The sequence below is a fragment of the Oncorhynchus gorbuscha genome, linkage group LG24 (assembly GCF_021184085.1).
Source record: "Oncorhynchus gorbuscha isolate QuinsamMale2020 ecotype Even-year linkage group LG24, OgorEven_v1.0, whole genome shotgun sequence".
NCBI classification, from domain to species: Eukaryota; Metazoa; Chordata; class Actinopteri; order Salmoniformes; family Salmonidae; genus Oncorhynchus; species Oncorhynchus gorbuscha.
Window position 1 is genome coordinate 53,012,197 of NC_060196.1, and position 12,356 is coordinate 53,024,552.

The following is a 12,356-nucleotide window of genomic DNA, read 5'->3' on the forward strand; positions in this document are numbered from 1 at the left end:
GAAAAATGAGTTTTAATGACACCAACCTAAGTGTGTGTAAACTTTCGACTTCAACTGTACATGAGACTCCAAGCACAGTGATATTTTAATGTTTTAACTACATTCTAACCTAAATAGGTTTGCAAAATTATGGTAACTTTCTCAAAATGGTTGGTTGGATGATTCATGGAATTATTAGGGAATAAGTAGGATATCCGGAAACCTCCAAACCAGGAGAAATTTACTGGAATTTTGCAACCCTACTCCTACTCCTTAACTTTGTTTTTATATCACATTTTGACATAACTGTCTCTCCTTTTCCCTCTCACAGCTGATGGATGAAGAGAAGGTGGTAGTGCTTTCGGAGATGGAGAAGCTTATGGGCTTATGTCAGCAGCTGCAGATGGGGGTGAGGACGCCAGCACAGGGCAAGACTGCCACCTTCCAGAAGGTACTGTTACTGATACACCAGCCTTACAGTGACATATGTGGAATTATGCTGTTGTCGTCAATAGTGCTGTCCCCGACTAAACAAAATCTTGGTTGTCCGAAAGTCTCCTATTCTTTCGACCAATCGATTGTCCGAAATGTGTAAACGTGTACTTTTCCATATATAGACACACCCTGTGTGTTTTAATAATGCATATAGTTGGTTTTGAGTTTACGGTTTTATGAAATAAGACAAATGCTCCAAGAGGTTTTTACGTGACCCAACTATTTGCCTCCCATTGCTGCTGGCTTTCGCAGATTCTGCCATTTATCGAACCCACAAATGCTGATGCTCAAGATTACTCAACTAGTCTAAAGAAGGACAGTTTTATTGCTTCTTTAATCAGGACAACAGTTTTCAGCTGTGCTAACATAATTTCAAAAGGGTTTTCTAATGATCAATAAGCCTTTTAAAATTATACACTTGGATTAGCTAACACAACGTGCCATTGCAACACAGGAGTGATGGTTGCTGATAACAGGCCTATGTAGATATTCCATTATTTTTATTTTTTTATCTGACATTTCCAGCTACAGTAGTCATTTACAACATTAACCATGTCTACACTGTATTTCTGATCACCAACATTCTAACAACCAAACAATCGACCAGGCAACTAATTGGGATCAGCCTTAGTTGTCAATGACTGGATTTGTTTGTGTGATAGAATCTACTTTTATTTGAAAATCTTAGTTCAAAATGTCAGCAAAATAATGAGTCTATCAGTCATACAGATATTAACTGGAGCGTTCTATTACTATAAATACAGATCTATCATGTGACAAAAGACGTGGTTGGAGAGAAGAGTGAGACAATGCACAGAAAATAAACTGACGAGGAGTATTGATTAACTGCACTGAAAATGAAGAGAAAGTCAACCCATTCATCAGCATTGGCAGCATTGGGCAAACATTCGTTACTGCTTTACAGAGAGGTCAATCATGACAAGATGATAGTAAAATTAAACCCTTTAATGAGACTGAGCTTAATTAACCTCCATTAAAATCAGTTGGACAGTGATGAACTGGCATGGGTCACTTTTTGCTAATGGGGAAGGTTACAGTCAGAATGAGAGATGAGAGAATGACATGGGATGCATCCCAAATGGCACCATATTCCCTATATAGTGCACTACTTTTGACCAGAGTCCACTGGAGTCTGGTCGAAAGTAGTGCACTATATAGGGAATATGGTGCCATTTGGGATGCATCCCATGAGCTTCTATGATTAATGTGGATCGGTTATATAGGCATTGGCTTTCTCCTCAAGTTGTCATTAACCAGACGGTCATTGCTGAAAGGCCTTTTTTAACGGAGCAGGAAATTGAGGCTCTGGTGGTTGTCAAGAGCTGGTTTTAACCTAGCCAATCAGCTTTCCCATGTGGTTTACCAACATTTCTCCACAGGGATAAAAGTCATTATCTTTATGTTGTTAGGATGAATATTACATTCTATAAAGACCACCAACCATCCATGATATCTTTTTCTGTCTGTCTCTAGGTGGATTCATCCATTCAGAACACTAGAGCCATCATGACTGTGGTAATCTACCTCCTGCCAGTCTGTAATAAACTTGTCAGAAAGGTGAGAAGTCACAGTTGACATCAGCTGATCTACCAAGTTCTCCAAGTAACCAATGTTTACTGGGGTTTGAGTAGACAGATGAAAGTCAGTGGTGGTCATTTTCTCCAATGTTTTTACATTGGTTAGATAAAAAAATAATAATAATAACTACCATATCCTATGTCTGTGTCTCCAGTATAAGTCAGAGAGAAGCAGTCTGGACTCTCCACAGAGCTGGAGGGACAGGCAGTCGTCCACACCCATCAAAGACGGCGCGCTCAATGGCAAGAACAGCAACGGCTTCGGGGTCAAGTCCCTGGAGAAGCATATGGCCAACCTCACCTTCCTGGAGAGCAAGTAGTCCAGTCTAGTGACCTTTGACCCCTAACCTGTATCACCTACAACAGAGCTGGAGCATACCATTGTCAACCACCGGGGGGGGGGGTGATAGACGCCTCACTCGCTTTGAAAATGTTGTCAAAAAAAAAAACGCTCACTTATGTGCCTGTCAGTGTAATCAGCCCATTAATTTTGTCATGTTACGAACCTGTAGCACATCTCAGCCAAATGTATCACATGTGTAAAGAAAATATCTTTAAATCTTACCCAGTGATTTGGGCTGTTACCCCAGCTTTCTGATCACCTGGTCCCAGCTCAGTTTTGAGCTGTGTTGTCGATACCTATGGCCATTGTCAGGAGGAGTTGGCAAGACCGACCAAACAGATCTGGGACCAGGACAAAGCTGATATTGCTCTCACTATTGTACACCAACCAAAACGCATCATGGCTTAGCAATTATTGAGTGTAATTAATGCAATCTCACTTTGATGCCAAATAAGAGAGTAAATTGAAGGTTTAATCACTGAATTATGCCACTTAGCTTGCTATAAACTGACTGACATACGGTTCTTATTATGCCTCTATTGCAGCAGAGACAATTTTATCCGACTGACTTTCTACTCTCTGTAATGTATTGAATCATTTTCTGTGTATAATGTGGTATAGTGTTTTTATCCATGTTTTCAGAAGACCTATTTAAAAGATTGTTGATCCAGCGCATGAGTCAAATGAACTGTGGTTTTGAAGCTGTTCGTTATGAACTGTACGTCCCGAATGGCAGCCTATTCCACATACTGCACCCGTTCTGCCAGTCACATTCTGTTAAAGGTCTCCGAAGCACACACCTCCCTGGGTCGCTTATCTTTTCAGCCTATTCCACATACTGCACCCGTTCTGCCAGTCACATTCTGTTAAAGGTCTCCGAAGCACACACCTCCCTGGGTCGCTTATCTTTTCAGCCTATTCCACATACTGCACCCGTTCTGCCAGTCACATTCTGTTAAAGGTCTCCGAAGCACACACCTCCCTGGGTCGCTTATCTTTTCAGCCTATTCCACATACTGCACCCGTTCTGCCAGTCACATTCTGTTAAATGTCTCCGAAGCACACACCTCCCTGGGTCGCTTATCTTTTCAGCCTATTCCACATACTGCACCCGTTCTGCCAGTCACATTCTGTTAAAGGTCTCCGAAGCACACACCTCCCTGGGTCGCTTATCTTTTCAGCCTATTCCACATACTGCACCCGTTCTGCCAGTCACATTCTGTTAAAGGTCTCCGAAGCACACACCTCCCTGGGTCGCTTATCTTTTCAGCCTATTCCACATACTGCACCCGTTCTGCCAGTCACATTCTGTTAAAGGTCTCCGAAGCACACACCTCCCTGGGTCGCTTATCTTTTCAGCCTATTCCACATACTGCACCCATTCTGCCAGTCACATTCTGTTAAAGGTCTCCGAAGCACACACCTCCCTGGGTCGCTTATCTTTTCAGCCTATTCCACATACTGCACCCGTTCTGCCAGTCACATTCTGTTAAAGGTCTCCGAAGCACACACCGCCCTGGGTCGCTTATCTTTTCAGCCTATTCCACATACTGCACCCGTTCTGCCAGTCACATTCTGTTAAAGGTCTCCGAAGCACACACCTCCCTGGGTCGCTTATCTTTTCAGTTCGCTGCAGCTGGCGACTGGAAGGAGCTGCATAACACTCAAACTGGACAGTTTTATCTCCATCTCTTAATTCAAACTCAATCATGGACACTCTTACTGATAGTTGTGGCTGCTTCGCGTGATGTATTGTTGTCTCTATCCTTCTTGCCCTTTGTGCTGTTGTTTCTGCCCAATAATGTTTGTACCATGTTTTGTGCTGCTGCCATGTTGTGTTGCTACCATGTTGTGTTGTCATGTGTTGCTACCATGTTGTGTTGCTACCATGTTGCTACAATGCTATGTTGTCTTAGGTCTCTCTTTATGTAGCGCTGTCTCTTGTCGTGATGTGTGTTTTGTCCTATATTTGTAAAAAAAAAAATATCCCAGTCCGTGCAGGTGGCCTTTTGTAAATTTACATTTACATTTAAGTCATTTAGCAGACGCTCTTATCAATAAGAATTATTATTAATAATATTTACCCCTTTTGTTTCCTCCCCAATTTCGTGGTATCCAATTGGTAGTTACAGTCCTGTCTCGGCGATGCAACTCACGTACGGACTTGGGAGAGGCGAAGGTCGAGAGCCGTGGGTCCCAACCAAGTGCTATTGCTTCTTGACACAATGTCCACTTAACCCTGAAGCCAGCCTCACCAATGTGTTGGAGGAACACACACTGATGACCATGTCAACGTCCACTTAACCCTGAAGCCAGCCTCACCAATGTGTTGGAGGAACACACACTGGTGACCATGTCAATGTCCACTTAACCCTGAAGCCAGCCTCACCAATGTGTTGGAGGAACACACACTGGTGACCATGTCAATGTCCACTTAACCCTGAAGCCAGCCTCACCAATGTGTTGGTCACCAGTGTGTGGTCCTCCAACACATTGGTGGGGCTGGCTTCAGGGTTAAGTGGACGTTGACATGGTCACCAGTGTGTGTTCCTCCATGTCAACGTCCACTTAACCCTGAAGCCAGCCTCACCAATGTGTTGGAGGAACACACACTGGCGACCATGTCAACGTGCACCTGGCCCGACCCATAAGGATTTGTTCTGAACTGACTTGCTTAGTTAAATTAAATACAAATATAGTGCACTACTTTTAGTTGCTCTGGTCAAAAGTAGTGGTCTATATATAGCATATAGGGTATCATTTGGGATGCAGTCTATTGTGTATCACGCTGTATTATTCTGGTAGAGCAGAGATATCTGTATCCGCAGAGATGAGTCTGGTCCTACTAAACCTGAATGGTTCGTTAGACTAAACCACCATATTAAGCTTCAGAGATAGTTGTGAATTAGTGCAGGTGAAGTCGGCTGCTGTTGAGTAAAGCCCCAGATGTGAAGAAATCGATTTAGGTTTGGACCATTATTCTTTTGACAGTTAAATGATTATAAATAGAACACAAATTTAAATAAAACATTATTTTTCTTAAAACAGGGTGGATTGGGTAATTTGTGAATGACCGATGTAATGGAAATATCTTACGAATTTCCTCCTTTAGAAAATTAAATCTCACATTCCATCAATCATCAAGAGCTAAAAAAGGTAACTTGCTCAATTTCTTCCATGTTACAACAAAACAAACAAAAGTATTTGCACAGGACTACCTACTCCTGGTAGAGGCTGGAGAACCTCCATCACCCCATACCTACTCCTGGTAGAGGCTGGAGAACCTCCATCACCCCATACCTACTCCTGGTAGAGGCTGGAGAACCTCCATCACCCCATACCTACTCCTGGTAGAGGCTGGAGAACCTCCATCACCCCATACCTACTCCTGGTAGAGGCTGGAGAACCTCCATCACCCCATACCTACTCCTGGTAGAGGCTGGAGAACCTCCATCACCCCACTGTCATCCACCATGGGCATAAGTCCATATCTGGACAGGGGTATGCTTTATGCAGGTACCTAGGTCTGGCTGGGTCTGAAGGAGACGATGGACCCCTCTAACAAAGCTGCCCTGGGAAAAGTCACTCCAGCTGAGGTGAGTGACGAGTCCCTGTGAACTCTTCATTCCTCAGCATGGCTCAGGCTGGGTGCTGCTGGTCCGTTTAGAGATGACGCTCTCGTACTCCTCTCTGCTCAGGAGACCGTTAGTGACCGTCTTGCTCTCTATTTTAAGGAGGATGACCGCAATGTATCCCTCTGGAAGGCTGGTCAGATACACACAGGTAGGAGTTAGCCATGCTAATGTAATTTACCTTCTCAATGGGGTACATGTAAATGAAGCACTAGACTGACCAAACATGTGTTTTAACTGGAATGAAGCTTCTGGAAATGTTCCTCACCTTTCCCAGTAAAAGTTTAGGCCTTTCAAGAATAACCTCATTGACCTCCAGTAGCCGACTCTGTATGCAGCTGAAATGAGAAACTAGGATTCCATTTCAGGATCATCACAAAAGATCTACGAGTAATAAATGTCAGTAACCATAAACGGTGGATTATCTGCCGAGGTGCATCTTAATACGAGAGAAAAGGTTGTAATCACCTGTAAGTGGTGTACTCCTCCCTATCTGTACAAGTTGCCCTCCCTGGGAAAAGTCAAACTCAGAGGATGACAATACCATAGTGTAAGTCGCTCTGGATAAGAGCGTCTGCTAAATGACTTAAATGTAAATGTAAATGTATAGCAGTAGTATAACGTACCAGATAATAATATCATATATATTTATGTATGGAAGATAATATACCAGATTATATACAATTATTTTTTAAATGTAGTAGCACATAATCTCTTCGACTTCTCAGACACTCTGTTCTGCAGGCGACTGCAGCCAGCGCTTATTTGATAGTTGATAACTCTTGATTGTCCTGCCATTCTGAAGAATAGGGTGAGTCTCTGCCAGGGTGATCACACACAGATTCTGCAACAAAACAAAACTGGTAGCGAAGTAACGCGTTGATCTGCTGTGGTCTCGTTGATGAGCTAACATGATCAAATTTGAAGTGGAGCAAGTGCATTACTCATCTCAATAGCAGGACATGAACAATGATGTTCTTACCTATTTGAATGCTGAAGAATGCACTGGTCTTCACAAGCCGCACCCTTGATATCTAAGCACAACGAATACACAACTTTATGGTTTCATAACAATGTCAATAAACCAGTAGTAACGAACCATGGACGTTAAGGGTTAATAAGGGTTTTTTGGACCAGCCCAACACTAACACATTAGTCAACTGCACATTCTATAAAATTACTGTAATATAAACTCACCCCTTTCCGTACAAATGTGCGCAACCGCAACATTCAAACGAGGCTACAAAGAAAACTAATGGGACTGTAGCGACTGTGTTGACTTCAAAATTGGGGGTGTGAACTAGGTTTCTATTCAAGCGTTGATCGACATGGTAATGGCTCTATAGTATTGGAGAAATGTTTAAAAAACGGACCCTCTGTTATATCGTGATGTGTCATGTCGTAACGTACAGCACACATAAAGCTACTATTTCTGTCTTACAATCTCTCTCCACCAGGTGTAGCACCTCTCATCCTTTAGAAACAAGAAATGGACAGTGACGGGGGTAAAGGGGGGATACCTAGTCATTTTTTTGTCATCATTGCATGCGTTCATCATTCTCAAAGCTGCTGTTTACTTCTAAGATCACTTTAGCACATATTCAAATTCGACACAAACCTTCAAATAGGTATGTAATGACACATTATATAAACTCTTTATAGTGTTTTATTTAAATTTTAAAGGCGATAAGGTGATAAGTTTGACAGATCAAGTGAAAAAAAAGCCATTTTCCCACACAACATCTCTCCTCACTATCACGCATTAGATTCGCTTCCCCACCCGCCAGTTTTAAAAAGACCCGACAGGGCCCATTGCCTGCTTGAATTATGCAGAAACGGGCAGCGTTTAGGTCATGTAATTGATTATGTTGGAAAGGGGAGAAATTGTGCTTTACAATGGAATTGACATTACAGTTGATCTGGAAGTATTACATTTTTGGGGCGCTAAAATAAGGGCAATTGTACGGACCAAGGCGATGTACGAGTTTACGTGAGTTTACGTTAAATGACATAAAGGTACAACCAAAACACGTGTTTGTATCATGTTGACGCCCAAGCTCAGTGGTCAACATTGGTAGCTAAAAGACGTTACCTGTTTTATACCATCGAGTGTAATACCGATCGCTGACAGAGGGTGCCTTATTGTGGGTTTTTTTTGTCTTCCGTTGATAGACCTAGCTAGTACCAAAGGGCATCAAATAATAATCAAATATTTGACAGATTATTTTACAAATGCTTCGATTTCGTAACGGAGTGTAAATGCTGTTGCACTTCTTCTTCGATGAGGTTTAACTGCAGTTGGCATCCAATAAATGTTGCATTACCGCCACCTACTAGACTGGAGCACACCCTTAGACTTAACAAATACCCTACCATCTAACACTACACTCACTAAAAAAAGAACAAATGTATATATTTGATTAATAATAATACAAAAATAACACCACCCTACTCCACTATTTAAATCTACTTAGTCCTACTTCAGGCCAACAACCTGAAAGGATGGAACACCACCACTCAACACACCCTGTAACTCTTCTGATGTCAAGTCTCTGACACCCAAATACCTGTCTGCCGCTGCTACCACAAACTCCATTTTCTGCGACATCCCTGCACTACAGTTGATCACCATTGCTAAAAATCCAATCTTACTGAGACATATAACTTGTTTGTTTATCCCTCTGTAATGGTATAGATCTACTAGTCACACCAATTCTCTCAGGATCCCTCCCTCTGTAATGGTATAGATCTACTAGTCACACCAATTCTCTCAGGATCCCTCCCTCTGTAATGGTATAGATCTACTAGTCACACCAATTCTCTCAGGATCCCTCCCTCTGTAATGGTATAGATCTACTAGTCACACCACTTCTCTCAGGATCCCTCCCTCTGTAATGGTATAGATCTACTAGTCACACCACTTCTCTCAGGATCCCTCCCTCTGTAATGGTATAGATCTACTAGTCACACCACTTCTCTCAGGATCCCTCCCTCTGTAATGGTATAGATCTACTAGTCACACCACTTCTCTCAAGATCCCTCCCTCTGTAATGGTATAGATCTACTAGTCACACCACTTCTCTCAGGATCCCTCCCTCTGTAATGGTATAGATCTACTAGTCACACCACTTCTCTCAGGATCCCTCCCTCTGTAATGGTATAGATCTACTAGTCACACCACTTCTCTCAGGATCCCTCCCTCTGTAATGGTATAGATCTACTAGTCACACCACTTCTCTCAGGATCCCTCCCCCTTCACCCATCTTCCTCTACTTTCTTCACTGCCTCAGCATATGACAAGTTCTGCACTACTCTAACCCTGGAAACTTCAACCTGCCTCTTTCTCAAAGGACATTTCTGATCCCCAGCCACATGGGCACCCTTACAATTAACACAACTCATTTCCCCAATGCTACACATTCCTTTGTCTCATGCACTTCTGCACACTTGTCACACCTTGGACCCTCCCTCCTACACACTGCTGCCACATGCACATAAGCTCAACACTTGTAACAACGTAATGTGTTTGGCACAAAAGCTTGCACAGGATAACTTATAGTATATCCTAACATGACTTGTAGGGCAAAGACTCAACATCAAAGCTCAAAAGAACAGACAATGACTCCTTCTGTTTAAACCACTCATGCCACCCTGCCACACTCTGCGTCGCAACAAACCACGAGCATCACAAACACAGGAAATCTTCCCCTTCAGTTGGTCAACTTTCACATGTACCGCTACCCCAGTAATCACTCAATTTACCCCAGTAATCACTCAATTTACCCCAGTAATCACTCAATTTACCCCAGTAATCACTCAATACTCAATTTACCCCAGTAATCACTCAATACTCAATTTACCCCAGTAATCACTCAATTTACCCCAGTAATCACTCAATTTACCCCAGTAATCACTCCTTTCAATGGCGCCCTTTTCTTGAGAGCAAAACAATTCTCATCTCTTGCCCCCATTTGTTTAACGTGGAGCACCTGCTCCTCCCTCTTACCCGCAGAAACACAATTATCACAACACCAATTCTGGTTACCCTCACCGATTACACAGCACCCAACTCTGGGCTATTTTCGCCCAACCTGAAACCACAAATGGATCAGCCGAATGGCAAGGGTCCATTTTTCCAAACAACTTCACTCCTACTGTCACAGACTCTTCTTTATCCTGACCCTCGGTGCAAGCCACAGAGTCCGAGAACTTCACCACACCTACCACCTCTGATACTTCGCCCTCATTCACTTCCATTTCCCCTCCTGTCTTCAGCTCACTCTGCTTACACTTTCTACCATTCTTCTTTAACAAAACATGTCTCTTTTTTCCCAGCCATTTTGAACCACCTCAAGTTTGCCCTCTTCCTCCCTCTCTCTCTTAGACCTCCTCTGCCTCTCTTTTTCCCTCCATTCCTCCTCCATATTCCAAGTATACGTCTAATTATGATAATACTGCACTTCTCCTGACATACATCTTGTTCTTTCCTTCTCAAAGGATGCCATTTAACTGGCTCTCACAATCTCCGTCCAATCAGCAGGAACCCCTCGGGACGGGAAGTAGCTCTCAACAGTACATCCCACTTATAATGCAGCTGCTTCGTCTTGATGTTCTTCTATATCAATAGCTACCCCAACTCTTTTCCATTTCAAACAAACGCGCTCTCTCGACCTTGGCTTGTCTCCCTGATGTTTTAGCGCTGTTGCACATTTCTGGTCCGTCCATTTCAAACATCCGGAAGACTTCTAGTTGATATTTCGAAAATGTTCCAGGAACCTTTTAATCCAATATGAAATGACCTGATGTCAACAGCTGTTATCTTAATGTTTTGTACTGTACTATACTGTACCATTAAATGTTAACTTTTCTTGTAGATGCATGGATATACACTGTTAGAAAGGGAATATGTCTTTATCAAAGGGAAGGATGCTTGACAGTGAACTTAGCATTTTGTTTCGGTCTTGCTGCATACAGTGCAGTAGGCTGTCAATTTCTCATGCCCTTCAAACCCCACTTCAAGATATTCATAAAAAATACAACCCCTAAAACTGGGATGAATACAACATTCATCTAAACAGGTGTTTCATCAATGAGTAATTCCCTTCATAATCAATACTTTTCATATCAATGGCCATTACATAATATATTTCAACTACATGACCAAAAGTATGTGGACACCTGTTCGTCGAACATCTCATTCCAAAATCATGACATTCTTCCACTCTTCTGGGAAGGCTTTCCACTAGATGTTGGAACATTGCTGCAGGGACTTTGTTCCATTTAGCCCAAGAGAATTAGTGAGGTTGGGCAATTAGGCCTTGATGGGGTTGAGGTCAGGGCTATGTGCAGGACAGTCAAGTTCTTCCACAGCGATCTTGACAAACTATTGTATGGACCTCGCTTTGTGCATGGGGGAATTGTCATGCTGAGAGAGGAAAGAGCCATCCCTAAACTGTTGCCATAACGTTGGAAGCACAGAATCATCTAGAATGTCATAATATGCTGTAGCATTAAGATTTCCCTTCACTGGAATTAAGGGGCCTAGCCCGAGATATGAAAAACAGCCCTGGATCATTATTCCTCCTGCACCAAAATTTACAGTTGGCACTAGGCATTCGGGCAGGTAGCGTTCTCCTGGCACCTGCCAAACCCGTGCTTCAACTTTCCAGAGAAGGCGTTTCCACTGCTCCAGAGTCCAATGGCGGCAGGATTTACACCACTCCAGCCGACGAATGGCATTGCGCATGGTGATCTTAGGCTTGTGTATGGCTGCTCGACCATGGAAACCCATTTCATGATGCTCCCAACGAGCAGTTATCATGCTGACGTTCCTTCCTGAGGCAGTTTGGGACTCGGTAGTGAGTGTTGTAACCGAGGACAGGCGATTTTTACGCACTTCAGCACTCGGCAGTTCCATCCTGTGAGCTTGTGTGGCCTACCACTTCGTGGCTGAGCCATTGTTGCTCCTAGACGTTTCCACTTCAAAATAACAGCACTTACAGTTGACCGGGGCAGCTCTTGCAACGTAGAAATTTGACGATCTGACTTGTTGGAAAGGTGGCATCCTGCGTCACTGAGCTCTTCAGTAAGGCCATTTTACTGCCGATGTTTGTCTATGGAGATTGCATGACTGTGGGCTCGATTTTATACACCTGTCAGTAACTGGTGTGGCTGAAATAGCCGAATCCACTTATTTGAAGGGGTGTCCACATACTTATGTATATATAGTATATATTTAGAACTTTTTCTTCTTCTCTTCTCCCCTCGGGAAGTCTGATGCAGAGGATAGAGCTGCTGACATAGCCCTAC

The 12,356-nt window shown here is 43.0% G+C and overlaps 1 protein-coding gene and 1 pseudogene across 2 annotated transcripts in view; one reads left to right on the forward strand and one right to left on the reverse strand.

Annotated features, from left to right (window-relative positions):
* The window catches only part of LOC124013087 (alpha-catulin-like), a 114,841-nt gene extending 111,755 nt beyond the window's left edge, over window positions 1–3,086 (forward strand). For both annotated transcript variants that reach the window (XM_046327239.1, XM_046327240.1), the window contains 3 exons: window positions 311–430; window positions 1,969–2,052; window positions 2,228–3,086. In XM_046327239.1, the coding sequence (XP_046183195.1) occupies window positions 311–430; window positions 1,969–2,052; window positions 2,228–2,392 (369 nt within the window). In that variant the 3' untranslated portion in view covers window positions 2,393–3,086. The remainder of the gene's footprint in view (window positions 1–310; window positions 431–1,968; window positions 2,053–2,227) is intronic.
* Window positions 3,087–6,044: 2,958 nt separating this feature from the next.
* On the reverse strand, window positions 6,045–10,304 carry LOC124012268 (annotated as a pseudogene).
* Window positions 10,305–12,356: the final 2,052 nt, after the last annotated feature.